Below are 15,095 nucleotides of genomic sequence, written 5' to 3'. Positions count from 1 at the left end.
CTAAGGAAGTAGCACTAATTTACACACACTGGTACAGTTGCCTGGAAAAGTCCAAAGGACTACATGCCAGGAATTTCATAAAGGTGTTTTCCCTCCTTTTGCTAAGGGTTACAAAACACATTTGAAAATTTCCGTTCATAAGTCCTCTTTAAAAAGCAATAATAAAACACTGATAGTTTCTGCCAGCGGACAGCTAGAAGCAACAACAGACAAGGGCGCGTGCAAGTGTATGCGTGCTCCCTCCCCTCCACTCTCTCACACACACACACACAGTCACCCCTTGCTATTTTTTGAAGGGATAGGCAAGTGTATCCATCCCCTGCTCCAAAAGTTTCTATATCTCTGAATGCTACATTCAGAGACCTTCAATCAGTGGGTGAGCTGAACCCAATGAAAAGACATTTCCGTTTCCTTTTTCTCTATTCTGAGGGTCTGCTCATTAACTGCCTCTCAAGGGAGGCTGAAAGCATCTTCCCTGAGCTAAACAAAGTGACATGTGTCAAGTCCTGCCCCCTAAAGTAATCATCTGTTCCCCTGCTTCAGGAGCCCTGAGTTAACAACCTGGTTCTGCGCTCCACAGTGTGCTGCACACAGACACTGCCACCTGACAGCTGCTGAAAGCCCAGGAGTGACATGCCAACCAGTCAGGTTTATTTACTTGATAAAAATGCTTTTCATTTGAGGCTGACTAAAAGTAAAGGCAACTTGCATTCACAATATGAAGAACAATCTCAACAATAAGCAAACACCCAGCTTAAAAAATGAATGAAATATGTGAACATTCCATTCAAGAAGTTAAATGACTATGGGAAAAGGTTCTTGACATCATTTGTCCTTATAGAAATACAAATTAAAACAAAAAGTCAATATTACACATAATAATGGTTAGAGAATCCCAAAAAGTTAATAATAAGTGCTGCTTAAGTAACCAGGACCCTCATTCATTGCCGGTGAGAATATAGCATGGTGCAATTTAGAAGACAATTCGGCAGTTTCTTATGAAAACACACACTATACAACCCAGATATCCTACTCCTAGGCATTTACCAAGCAAACTGAAAACCTTTGTTCAACAGAAACCTGTACACAAATGCTTATAGCGTCTTTATTCATAATCATCCAGAAGCAAGTACGTTCTATAGATGAATGGATAAACAAATTGTGCTACACCCATACAATGGAATATTATTCAATGATAAAAAGGAAGGATCTATGGATTCACACAACAAAATGGATAAATCTTCAATGCATTTTGCTAAGTTGAAGAATCCAGACCTTAAAGCTATATATACATTGTATGACTCTATTCACATGGTACTCTACAAAAGGCAAATCTACACAGAAAAGCTCATCAGAGGTAGGGAGATTCAGGACTGGCTATTATGAAGGGGATGCACAGGGAAATCTCTAGAGTAATAAAACTGTTCTGTCTGGTACTAGAGTAATAGACCTAAGACTTGAGCAACAGTCTGGAAGTAACCAAAGGCAGCTCACAAGAAGATGGTCATGCAGGGAAAGGAGTGAATCCAGACCTAAGGTTCCATGTTACCTTTTCTAAGCATTTACAGGTCCTGACTTAGATAGTCCAGGGCTGGTGAAGCTAATCTTGGATAACATCACTAGGCAAGAATAAAAGGAGGACACTGGCTGCTGACAAGGTAACATCCTCCCTGTGCCTACCCCCCTGCCTGGTTCTCATCTTAACCCTGCATCTCTCCTTAGACCTTCCAAACTGGAACTAAAGACAAATAGAAACTCTGGGTAAAGGTAGGTATCAGTCATGGGCAACTACCACTTTCAAGCCCCCAGTCCCACATTAGAAAGGGAAAAGGTGAGTGTGTGTGTGTATGTGTGTGTGTGGGGGGGTGTTCAACAAAGAAAAAGGGGGAAAAAGATAATGATAATAATTTGGAAGCTGGGGAATGAAAAGGCAGCAGAGGAAGTGAAGAAGAGACCCTTATTACCCCTGTGCAGTGCCCTCCCAAAGGCTCAGGAGCCTCTGGAAGGTGGTAGTGTGGTACAGTGGGGCTGCAAGAGGGAGAGAGACACCTGAACATTAGAGGGGCCATGCATATAAGGTGTTCCTCCCCTCAAAAGATGGTTGTCTGTCTGAGGGTCTACATGGGACAGGGCTCTGGATTAGATACCTGGCATTGCTCAGGGTAAGGCAGCCTCAAAAGAGGCTTGGTAAACAGCTTATGTTACTGATGCAGCCATCTCAACCTTCCTGCCCCAGCTGCTTCTGAATGCTGCAGCCAGGATCATCCCTACCTATCCACACCCAGGCAAGGGCATAAGACTTCTCTGGGGAAAGCCCTGAAGAAAATGGCCCAGCAGATCTTTCACAGGGTCCCACTTGCTCCCATTTAGCTCTTGGCCCTCTGGGCAGTGTCACCAGACACCAGAATCAACAAACACCTCAGACAGCCCCTGGCTCAGGGGGCCACAGATCCAAGAAAAAGCAATTCTGGAAGCAGAGGCCATGTAAGGAGAAGGAAACTTCCAGAGCTATCACTAAGATCCTCGTAGATAAGATAAGGATTGGCAGAAGCAAGAACAGATGCTCTCTTAAAAAAAAAAAAAAAAAAAAAAAAAAAACACGCAACAGAAGCAGCATCCCCAAGAAAGCTCAGTTGGAAAGTAAAGATACACCAGGGGAAAATAGGGCAGAAATGAAAACCCCAAAGGCAGGGACGGAAAAGACCATCAAGAAAATCTCAGGGGAAAAAAAAATAAATAAACAGAGCAGGACAAATCCAGATTTCAAGAAGAGGGAAAAGATCATAAAATAGAAGGAAGATGGGGGAAGATCAGTTCAGCAGCTCCAATGCCAAATGCAAGTTTCCCCAGGGGCCTCTCATGCACATTTCTAGGCAGCTATGGAGGAGGGGCTCCACCAAGAGACAGAAGGAAAGGGGAGCCCAGGTGTCAGGGAGGAATTCCAAAGTGACAGCCAATCACTAGGGGAACACACCCTACAGGCCATGCCCAGCAGGCTGCACATGGCAAGGAGGTATAGGGACAGGTCAGTGACAACGGCACCAAGAAAATCAAGTAAAAAGACAGCTACAGACTCTAAACATAGGCATCTAATCCTATCATACCAGGGCCTGGGAAGGGTACTTGTGGATGGGGTAACAGGGAGCCATGTCCTCATTTGCCACCACTGAAATCAAGAGATAATGCCTAAAATTGAACATCAAGAAGGCCACAAGGAGCAAGACATGGAGAGAGAGAAAACTTGTAATGTTGTTTGTGGTAGAGAAAGCAGAGGTAGGGGGAACAGCAAGGAACCTGTGTATCATAATAAAATGTGCAGAAGAACTTGGTTAAGCTTCATGTATCAACGCATATGCTACTCTCATAGTATTTTAAAAATAATTTACAAAATGGGGTGTGACATTCTTGGCACTATGGTTGGTCCTTCTTTAGAGAATTTCCTCCCTCCCTCCCTCCCTAACCTCTCTTCAGAAACTGTGGGAGGTAGCTGGCCCTAGAGTCCCCCTAAGGTATGTGGAAGTGACACCTTGTTTCCTGCTCTGGGGGAGGTGGTGGACCATCCCAAGAGAAACAGACTGGGCAGCTAGGCTTCTTCCTAACTGTGTTACCAAAGTACTTTTGACTATTTTTGGCAAATGCTGCTTTTGATTTCTAATATATATGTCTGAACAGCTCAACACTGACAGAAGGGTTATTTTCTGGTTGCCTCCTTTTTACTTGTAACTAGTGTTACCTATAGGATGTAGATACCTGCCTCTCTTCTCCCACTGCTCTCTCTCTCTCTGTGTGTGTGTGTGTGTGTGTGTGTGTGTGTGTGTGTGTGTTTGCTGGGGACAGAATGCAGGGTCTGATGTATGCACAAAACATACTATACTACTCAGTTACATCCTCAGCACATTTTGCAAAGGTGCCTCCAAACTCAAAGTGTGTATGTGTGTGGCAGGGGGTGTTCTGGCTTTTAATTTCTTCATTCAGCTTACTTAGTGCCATCCTAGCATCAGAATTATACATACTCTGTTTTCATTTAAAAATGTGTAGCACTAAAATATTATGGAGAGAATGATAAAATGATTCCAGACAACTGAGCTGGGGAGATGGAAGGTAAAAGAGACAGCACCACAGGAAGGGTGAGAGGGCGTGCTGAGGATGTGGGTGGTTTGCTACACGCTTCTGTCTACCCTGGCATCTATTGTTCTCTACGCTGGAGTTCATTCCTGGAGTTCATTCCGTCTCTTGCTCTCCCAGGGCCTGCTCCCTGTGGTTTGAGGTTGGGTCAGTTGCTTCTCTGCCTGCCCTCCCAAGCAGGTCTTGTCCTGTAAGCCTGGGCCTGGTTCCCTGGGCCTGCTATCACTACACATCCACTCAGGCCCAGTTCTCCTCCCATTGCCTACATGGAAGTTTGGGAGGTCAGAGCTCAGCTGGCTCTAGGCCACACTGGGCAGACAATACACATGCCTGGGTCCTCCAGCCTGACAGGAATCCTGGACCTTGGCTGTGGCTGAGTGCTACATCTGACCCCAGGCTAGAACTTGGGTCCTTGAGTCTAGGGTGGTAGGTGGAGTCAGCAAGTCCCGGGATTCTGTGTGCTAGGCAGGGCCATGAGGGTGCACCATTTTCCTGGAAGCAGACTAGTTTTTGTTTAGAAGGAGAAAAATTCAAACATGAGTTGTCTTCTCCTCTAAGGCCTGTGAATGCCCCAAGAGTGCAGGGTCCTCCACGAAGGGCCTGCCTAGGGAGAGCCCTTCCTCCCCTATCCACATGCCTTGCCAGATCACTGTGGGAACTCTGGCCACAACCACCACAGTCCCCCTTCCCGGCAGCTATTCTTGGTCTGTGTCTCCCTTTAGGGGGAGGATAAGGGTGGAAATGATCAGAAGCTAAAATTAGCAAATGGCAAACAATTGAGGCCAGGAATCTGAGGTCAGCTGAGGACAACAGTTTGTTCTCAGTGGCCCTGAGGTGGTTTAGCAATAAAGGGAACTGAAAATGAAAACAGATCTGGAAGCAGCCCAACCCCTGCTGGGACTAAGCCTAACACTAAGCCAGTCCCAGGTGGGCCAAGCCAGATGGCAGGGACAAGGCTCTGCCCAAGAACCCCCCAGGGTACCTCCCTTCAAGGGGAGGCCTTCTACAGTCCTTCGGCAACACTCAAGGACACAACATCTCCAGTCTCAGAAAACTTGAGACAGGATCTCTAAGTACTACCCTGGCCATGACTTCTTTTCCTGGGAGATCCAAGCACTGTAGTCGTAAAAGTCTCCAGTAACTGCACCATATAACCAAGGTGACAAGCCCCTGCTCTGGTTCCAGCAGACCCAGTAAAACTCCCTAAGTGACAGGCCAAGAAATCAAGCCCAAGGAGGGTCTGAGAGAGGTGACAGTTGCATAGTTAGCAAAGGGTGGCACTATTCTTGAGCATAGCTCTGTGGCTAGCTACCCATTCCCTGTCACCACAGTCCCTCTCCCTCTGGAAGGCCCACCCACAGTCTAAACAGTTTACACCCAAAGAGGGTACCAACAGAGCCCACAGCCCAGGCCAGCTGCATGGCAGCTGCAGAGAGATGGGGAGGATATCCTGGCCTTGTCACATTCCATTATCAGGGAGCTGCCCTCCTCACACGAACTGTGAATAGTCACTATGAAAGTCGTAATGCCCAGTGGTCTTGGGGTTCTATCTGGTGATACCCACAGGAAAGGACTTAGCTCAGCTAGGGACCTAGAAAAGATGTCCTTTCTCCTTTTGCTCCTAAGGGAACTTAGTTCAGCCTTGTGATGCCCAGGACCTGGCTCTGAAGGACAATGCTCCCAAGCCTAGGAGAGAGTAGATACTCAGAGGCCCTTCCTTTGTGCTGTTTTCCTGGAAGCAGTGTGGTTTCAGTTTAAAAAGAGAAACAAACTTGCCAGGCTTGCTGTGCATGCTGTAATCCCAGTGGCCTGGGAGCCTGAGGTAGGAGGATCACGAATTCAAAGCCAGCCTCAGCAAAAGTGAGGTACTAAGCAACTCATGAGATCCTGTCCTTAAATAAAATATAAAATAGGGATGGGGATGTGGCTCAGTGGGCGAGTGCCCCAGTACCAAAGAAAAAAAAAAAAAAGCAACAGCAGCAAACTCAACAAGGGGTGTCCCTCTTCTCCTTCATGTCTATGCCCTGAGAGTACAGGGTCCTTAATGGTAGGGAGGGGTCCCAGAGCCAGGAACCAGAACCACACCAAAACCAAAAAAAATGACACTGCTAATGATACCAAATGATATAGGAGTTAATCTCAGCAGTTGCTGAGGTTGCTGGCTGACCTTGTGGCCCATGTCCAGCCCACACCTAGGTCAGACAGGGCTGGATTGGCCTGTTCTTTCTCACTGGTGCCATGAAGTCTGTGCATCCTGAGCAGGATCCAGGCTGCTGAAGGCTCAAAGATCCTGCAGGGTAAATTGTAGAGCCCAGGTATCTTTCCTTATACAATTGCCCTGGGATATGTATGCATGTAGAGGACCTCCTCGAGGACAAAATGGCTGAGAGTGGGGATGGGACCCAGCATATAGCAGCAAGCCCAGGCCAGGCCTTGCTGTGAGATAGTCTCCTGTCCCTGGATTGTAAGCTTTCAGGACCCTGGTGTCCAAGGCTGGACCACAAACCCTCTAGATCTGATTGTTCAGAGAAGCTCATGCCATGAATATGCTGAAGTACCTGGGTAAAAGGTAGGTCTAGGGCTCCTCTGTCATAAACTACAACAGTGACTTCTTTTCACTGCAAAATCTTTTGATATCTAATAACAACATATTCACTGCCTGCCCTGCAAGTCTCCTGCCTTACTGCTGAGTATCAGACTTAGTTCACCTTTCTAGAAGGCAGTTTGCCCCTAAACAGAACATTCCTTTGTTGACGCCTAGGAGTTCACACTGAAAATGAGGAGGCACACATTACTCCAAAAGAGCAAATCACTAGAGATACCACAGCTACCTGAACTAGGGGTTTGGGTAGGGAGGTTGCAAGATGAACTGATAAAGACAAGCAGGCAACCATTGAAGACCAGGCTAGTGGGATGGGTTGTAGCACACTGGTAGAGCACTTGCCTAATATGTGTGAGGCCCTGGGAATGTGATCATGTTAGAAAGTTAAAAATGAGAAAATTACTGATTATTTGTTTCCCACCATATTGTCTCTTGATATCTGTTTCCCAAATCAACTTAACACATTCAACTTTTATAATCAGAAATATAAGCAATTGCAAAGCCTTAAAATCAGTTTTCCAAACCAGGCACAGTGGTGCACACCTGTAATCCCAATAACTTGGGATGCTGAGGCAGGAGGATCAGAAGTTTGAGGCCAGCCTGAGTAACTTAGTGAGGTCCTAAGCAACTATGCATGACGCTGTCTCAAAATAAAAAATAAAAAGGGCTGGGAATATGGCTCAGTGGCAAAGCACCCCTGGGTTCAATCTCCCAATACCCCCCCGCCCCCCAAAAGAAACCAGTTTCCCAGCAAGGCAATTTCTTGCAAGAAATAGGAATACACATCTCATCCTGTCTCAAGCACCAAAAGCAAACCCATGATATAGGTTAAATAAACATTTTCTGATGTTGACTCATGTTTTTCAGGACTTGACTCAATTTGGAATCTGCCATTAGATCCAGGGATGGTAGATGTGGGTCATCTTAAAAAGCAAGTCATTCTTGAAGAAACATCTCCACTTGGATAACTACCAAGGCTCCCTCTTAGCATTCCTTCTCATTGTCATTCTCACATTCTCACAGAAGACCATGGAAAGCAAGGCTCCTCACCTATTCAAAACTGTTGTATGCCATAAGGACCCTAGGCAGTGGGTACCAGGCCTAGACTATGGTCTGGCTATGGGTACATCTCAGAGTTCAGTTGGCTTTGCTTTCTCCACTGGGCTAGGCACCTGAGGCCCATATAGAGGACTATACTCAGACCCAAGCTGCTCTGTGAATCTCTTAAGGTCTGGAAACTGAATAAAATGAGCAAGTCCTTGTCCAAGTCCCAGACGTCACTGAGAAAGTCAAGGAAGCTAGACCAGAGACTGTCTTGTACATCAAACTGCTTTCTCTATAAACATTTGGTGGGTAAACAAATGCAAATGACTAAGTCCTGGACATCATTTCCTCTATCCTAAACCCCGGGGGGACATAATTCCTTATCCCCTAATTTTTAACCATCTTGATGAAGACAGAACATAAGTGGAGTATTCTTGTCTGCAACCACATTCATTCCTACTTTGAGATCTGCAATGAGACCTGCTCACAGTTGTCCACCTTCCTGGACAAAGACAGCTGTTCTGAGAACGTTCAAACCAGGCAGAGGAGAGCCCAGGACAGGTTCTACACAATAGAGCTACAATATGACAAGTGGCCATTAAAGGACCCTGTGTCTCTGGAGGTCTGTTATACCTCTTTCTAACATTCTTCAGTTCTAAAGGCTTCATCTATCCATCCAGGATCTCTGGGTCCAGGGTGCTTAATTATCTCACTGTGACTGGGGCAAACCTTCCCCAGTTTCCTTCCTAGTCTGTAAGGTGCATATTGACTTAGAATAGAGATCACAGCTGGACATGGTAGCACATGTTTGTAATTCTAGCTACTTGAGGCTGAGGCAGGAGGATCTCAAGTTCAAGGCCAGCCTGGGCATCACAGTCTGATTCTGTCTCAAAAATAAATAAATAAACAAACAGAGGTCTCATGCTATACCTTCTCTAAGTCCTGGAATGGTTGAAGGCCAGGAGACTTTTTTGTAGAGCTTCATTTGATGGAGAGAGTGTATCATCCCATGAAATGTTCACAAATTCTACAAAGATTGCTCTGAGAACTTGGCCACTTCAGCAATTCTCTGAGTACATTTGCTTCAGCCAAGGACACATGGCTGATCATATTCTACCATTTAAATTTATGTGGAATTCTAGGGACATCTGAACTCAGCTGCCTTTCATTAATTCACACTCAAGTTCACACTGGCAGGAGGGGCACTGAAATCTGTGACACCACCACCTTCCCTCCCCAGAGGGAAAGCCCAGAAGAAACAGGCTTGAAGCCTCACTGGGGACCTCCACTCCCAAACTGCTGGCTCCTGTCTTCCTTGACCTGGTCACAGACAGAAGTGGCAAAGGCTTGACCCACACTCATTCACAGGGCCTCTCCTCCCGAGACATCGACCCATTTCCTCCCCAGTGTCTGTGAGGCTCTGAGAGGGCACCACCCACACACTCAGGTAGCAAGAGCCATGTAAGTATCAGAGGTAAGGTGATCAAACAGAGGCCAGGGCCTGTCTTCAGTCAGCCTATACCCACAGACTAAGGTCTAAGGTCAGCATAGCATGAGACAAGCACACTCTAGATCCCCGACTCCTTGGCATAACTACCATTCAACTAAGGGCTGTTGTGTCCACTGCTGTCTACCTGGGCACAGGCTTCCCACATGAGTGGAGATAGCTGTCATTCGATTCCCAGCTCCAGTAAACAGTACCAACATGGAAGTCTACACAGGCAGGGTGCTAAGAATGCAGCATCAGCTTCCTCTCCCTAAGTGGAGAGCAGCATTTCCCCCAGGGCCCTGAAATTCCCCAAAATGGAGTAAAAATAACAGACATGATCCTCCAAAGTCAGGGGACAAAAAACAAACAAACAAACAAACAAAAAAACAACCCTTACTAGTGAGGGGAACTGGCCTACAGAGAACCCATTCCATCCCACCCCACCATCAGTGCAATATAGTTCCAGAAAGAACACTGTGTACTCTATAGGCCGAACATTTGTGTCTCCCCAAAATCAATACATGGAAATCCTTACCCTTAATATGATGGTATTTAGAATGTGAGGCCTTTGAGAGGTGGTTAGGTTATGAGGGTAAAGGTCCCACAATTGGGATTAGTGCCTTTAGGGAGCTGCCTCATACCTTTGTCATGTGACACAGGGAGACATCACTGTCATTTTTACCAGTCAGTATCTGCAGGCAACTTGATATTGAACTTCCAGTCTCCAGAATTATAAGAAATAAATTTCTGTTGTGTACCATAGCCACCCAATCTATGATATTTTGTTATAGCAACCCAAAAGTACTAAGACATGAGGCCTCCACAAATGGCCCTGGGAAACGTGAAAACCAATGCAAGCAACTGACGCTCCCAACTACAATCCAAGGTGTCGAAGCCTGGAATGCAGTCTGAATCCCAGACTCACAAAAGTGCAGTTCAGTGGATGAAGCAGACAGGCTGCACATCTGTATTGTGGGATATGCCTCGGTTGCCCAGAAGGACTTCCTGGGCTGTTCATTTCTAAGTTTTCAGTGAGAACAGGACCAAGAAATAGAACTTAGAAGGCAAAATTGTGGGTGCCACTTAAGTTCTTTGAGCTGCAGTAAATCTATCACTTTCAATTAAAAAAAAAAAAAAAAAGTGCATGCTCATGTATGTGCACGTGCCTGCATAGTATTTCCCATCTGGAAGGTACTGAAGCCTGGGATGACACAGCATGTTCTGCTGTTACTTCAGTGAAAAACAGGTAAAGAGAGCAGCAGGAAGCACCTGTCACTCCTGTGTGCTTCTACTGTGGCATTTTCTCTTTTCCGAGGCCATCCTGACTAGACAGGTGAGTACAGATGCCAACTCCATGCTTGGTCTAAGGGAAAGTAAGGACATCTTTCCTCCCACAGTCCTGAGCAATTTACATTTTCCTCCACCAGCAAGAAAACCTGGGGTTTGTGTCTTGCCTCCAACCTTCAAACATGAATGTGTCCAGAAAAAGCTGGAAAAATCCTCAAGGATGAGATCCAAGATGTGTGCACAGAGGGCCAGTACCATTCTCAAGGCTGTGCCATCCACGAGAAGCCAACATCATACATTCATGTTCTACCTAACTCTACCATCCAGAAGCCCCACATGCAAGCCCTGGGTCTCAGAGACCAGGAGAAGACACTGAGAGGTTAAGTCCCTCATGCTGCTGCCTTGGGTCCAGCCACAGCAACACAGGTTGCTTCTGTAGCCATTTCTTTCCTTGGCTTCTGAAGTCACACTGTCCCCTCTTTCCTCTATTGCAGCATCCTCCTATTCAGTCCCCACTGGTATGTGGTAAGACACCCCCATCTCCCAGAAGCCACACCTCCAAAGGAGAACACCCTCTTGTATTGTACTGACACAGTAAAGACAACCCCTCTCTCCAGACCAGCCTTCTAAGGGCCCCTGCAGACTCAAAGCTGCATGCCTAATTCTAAAGTGTTTGCTACTCACCCACTGTCACATGACCATCTCCACTCACTCACCCGACTCAGGAAGACCCAAGGTGGCTCCTCTACCCTAGTACTCACAGCCCACCTTCCAGCAACCCTTTTCAGGGATAAGCTTGTTCCTAGCTCTGGCCAGACTCCTTTCCCCCACCTATGTGAGCAAGGATAGCATTTACAGAGATGCAATGATTCTGTGGGTCCCAGCAAAGAAGCTGGCGGCCCTGCTTTCCTCAGGTAGTTCACAGGATCCATGCAAAAGTCTTTTTTCTCAGAAGGCTGGTGCTGCTGGCAGAGCAGTGTGGGGATGCCTGCTGATCCTGGGTGTCCAAACCAAACTCCCTGTCTAATCCCCTAGTTTCTCAAGCCCTCAAATCCTCCCTGCTGAGCTCAGCATGTGCCCTGTTACAGATCTGACCTCATCACAGCCCAGATGAAGCCCAGCAGGATGAGGTAGGGAGGGGGAACTTACCCCAGGCCTGAATCCCCTGCAGCTCACCCATCCAATCTGCACCTCTCCTGACCCTTAGCTGCCTGCCTAGAATAGTGAGGTGGGAATGAAACCACCAATCACCTTAATGCTGACATGCAGGGGGTCCAGCAGGAGTCCTGGCCCTACCACCAAGTGCCTGAAATGTCCCTATGTAGAAACTGAAAGATTTCAAGGGCAGGTGGTGTTTTCATTTCTTCTTCCAGTCAAAGGTGATGCCTTTGAAACAGAAGATACAGAAATGAGCTACCATCCTGTGACAGACCAAGATTGCACTAAGAGGGGCACCCCCCACTCAGAGAAGAGGCTGAGACCCTGCGAGGGGGCAGCTAGAGGCTTTGGGACCCTGTCCTGGAAGTCCCCAAGGCCATGAGAGGCACCATCTGAGCATAAACTGCTGAAGAAGTTGGAGAAGAGATAACACCATGCTGTGCCCTGGGGGCTTCCCACAGCCACTGGGCAGCCTGGGCCTGTGACTCCAGAGTGGCAGAATACTGATAATAAGAGGTGGCATCAGGTTAGAAGGAAGCAAATCCAGGAAGAAAAAGACAAGGCTGCTGGCTAGAAGCTCAACCCCATAGCCAGGGTGAGGTGTCTGCAGAGGAACATCTGGACTTAAGAGTTCTCCAGACTCAGAAATACAGAAATCAGGCAGGGAAACAGGGGGAGAGAGTAGGGGAAAGGCTGAAAGTTTCATAAAAAGGAAGAGGGTGATTTCTGGAAGTCCCAAATAGGTGCTCTTCCCAGAAACAATGTCGAGATCATTGATCACATGTTCTGTGTGGAACAGCCCTGGGTTTCTAGATGGGTGCTGTTGTACACAAATGTTCTGGTCATGTGCTCCCTCTCAGCTCTCATATTTTCCCTCTGGAACAAGGAAAAGAGCACTTTTATTCCCACCAGTGACTGCAAACTATACCCTTGGGGCAGCAGAGGCCATGAATAGTAGGTGAAGGTCCAGACAGAGCCCTCCCCAGCTGGGGGTCATCTGCCCTTCACAAACTGACAGGCTGAATCTGCAGAGGCACATGTTGGAACTAAGCCACTAGGCCCTGGTGTGTTCAGCATTGTGACTGGGAAGGAGTGACGGGCCCAACTGTCTCAGACTGTAGCCTCATGGTAGCAACAACTTTAGGGCCAACACTCCAGTCATATGGGGTGATACCTCTTTGGGAACGTCAGGGCCCAGAAGGCAGGGGAAGGGTCACTGGCAAAGGGTCTGGGGAGGCAACAGAAGCAGCTTACTTCCTTGCTTTCTTGACTCCACCCACTCCTCCACACCCTCCTCACACCCACTCAGGAACTTCCTTTTGGTCTCAGGATGTGATCTAGTGACACTTAAAGTGGATCCCCTGGCTGGTGCCTCTAGGCACAAGGCAGTCACTCAGGCCCTGATCTGCCCCACCCACAGTGCTCTCTAGGCAGACACCAGAGAAGGTGAGAGGTGAGGTACACTGACTGGGGCAGGAACATGGGCTTCCCAGGCCCATAAAGTAACATGTGGGATGAGGCCACAGGGCAATGCCCTCACAAACAGCAAGCCCTCAAGGGAAAGAAACATGAAGTGGGAAGAAGAGATAATAGCATGTTAGATGTTGAGCCAGATCCCTCATGACACTCGGGGAACAAGTGAAGAAACAAACCTCCATGTCAGCTATTCCACACTGTCCACTGATATACCACAAATGCAGCTTTACTCAGCCAGGTCCAGTGCATGCTATTGGTCAGGCCAGCCCCACCCCCAAACTCAGGGCTATAACTTTGACCTTGGCCACTTTCCTTCTCCTTTGGGGAGTCCAAGGCTTCTGCCCAGGCTGTGAGTCCAGATTCCACTGCTTTCAGGCTGGTGAGCCTACCCTGTTCTCTAACTAGGATCTCATCACTGCTTCCTCCTGCCCAACCCAAGAAGCCCAGAGCCAATCTCGACCTGTTCAAAGGCTAGGAGGCCATGGTGGCACTCCTCTGAGGAGCCAGGAGAGGATCAGAACCTACAGCCTCAAAAGCACCTGCCCCAGACCTCAACACTGGGGCCCATTCCTGGCATAGCCCAAGGATTAGACTGAACCTTTCAAAAGAACTGTGGCCAGAATGCCTGGGATGACCATCGGGTACAGGCTGGGACTTTGGTCTCTTTTAGTTACCTGGCCCTACTCCACTCAGCTGGCCGCCTCCTTTTCGATATGGGGGAGGGTGTGGAGGGAGGACCCTTCACTAGCTTCAGGACTACCCAGCACCCTCTCCTCAAGGTAAGCAGAGAAAGCCTGGGCAGCACTCAGCCATAGTCAGGGCCCTCCTGCTCTCATTTCTGCCTATCCTATAGGTGGCCCCAGCTTTGTTCTGCATTGCATTCCATGAGGTTTTGTTAAAATAAAGATCCTACTACTTTCAGGGGAAAAAAAAATCTGCGAACCCCAGAGCCAAGATTTATTCTCTATACTGTTAGAACAAGCCTCATGTAGGCCACACTGGGAGGGTGTGGAATGAGGCCTAGGCCCAAATCCATCCCACTGAAAAGAGAGAGAGGGCCCTTAGCTGACCTAGCTCAGCTCCTAAATGGGTGACACTTCCTGTCATGGGCCTGGCCACCAGTCAGGACACCAAGAAGGCAAGTCTAAATCATGGGTACAAGACTAATGGTAGGTAGTTGGTTAAGTGGCGGTGTGTGTGTGTCCCAGGAGTCAGGGAGCATCTCCCTGGGACAGTCATCCCCGACAACCAGACCACTTGTGTACAAGTACTCTATTTGCAGACTGCTGACCAGCCCATGAGGCTCTGTGGCTTGCTTGCCTCTGCTAGCACGGCACCAATGCGCATTCTCACAAGGAGGAGGAACACTAAATACACAAAGACATGCAGGTGAATGCAGGTGGGGTGGGCAAGAGACCTCTCTCCAAGGAAGAAATATTTAAGTGGGCGGGTCTGGGGATGTGGCTCAAGTGGTAGCGCGCTCACCTGGCATGCGTGCAGCCCAGGTTCGAGCCTCAGCACCACATACAAACAAAGATGTTGTGTCCGCCGAGAACTAAAAAATAAATATTAAAAAAAAATATTTAAGTGGGACAATCCTATGCCTGCCCCTGGCCTCAATACTGCAAGGGCAGGAACCTTGTTGTCACCTTCCTGAGTCTGTTCAGGAACCTGGGCCAGCTAACTGTGCACTGGAGTCTAAGGTGCCCTTAGGCCACCCACCTCAAATCTTCCCAAAGAGGACTTCCACATGAAACATAGGAGTGGGAAGTGACAGTCTGTCAGAATGTCCCTAATCTATGACCTAGGTCTGCTAGCCAGATCTCAGTAGTTTAAACAGAAAAATTTTCCAGGTCATTTTCTGTGTGTGGAAATCATCTCCTAACATGAAATCAGTTTGAGTTACTATAGCCC

At 47.7% G+C, this 15,095-nt stretch overlaps 1 protein-coding gene across 2 annotated transcripts in view; it reads right to left on the bottom strand.

Moving 5' to 3' along the window:
* Klf13 (KLF transcription factor 13) overlaps positions 1–15,095 on the bottom strand; it is a 97,422-nt gene that overhangs the window by 67,711 nt on the left and 14,616 nt on the right. Inside the window, exon 4 of one of the 2 annotated variants that reach the window (XM_076851437.2) lies at positions 11,697–11,732. The exons of the other annotated variant lie outside the window; for it this stretch is intronic. Coding sequence (XP_076707552.1) covers positions 11,697–11,732 — 36 coding nt within the window. The remainder of the gene's footprint in view (positions 1–11,696; positions 11,733–15,095) is intronic. 2 annotated transcript variants of the gene reach the window in all.

Source organism: Callospermophilus lateralis, chromosome 3 (genome assembly GCF_048772815.1).
Source record: "Callospermophilus lateralis isolate mCalLat2 chromosome 3, mCalLat2.hap1, whole genome shotgun sequence".
NCBI classification, from domain to species: Eukaryota; Metazoa; Chordata; class Mammalia; order Rodentia; family Sciuridae; genus Callospermophilus; species Callospermophilus lateralis.
This window is presented reverse-complemented; position numbering and strand designations above follow the sequence as displayed.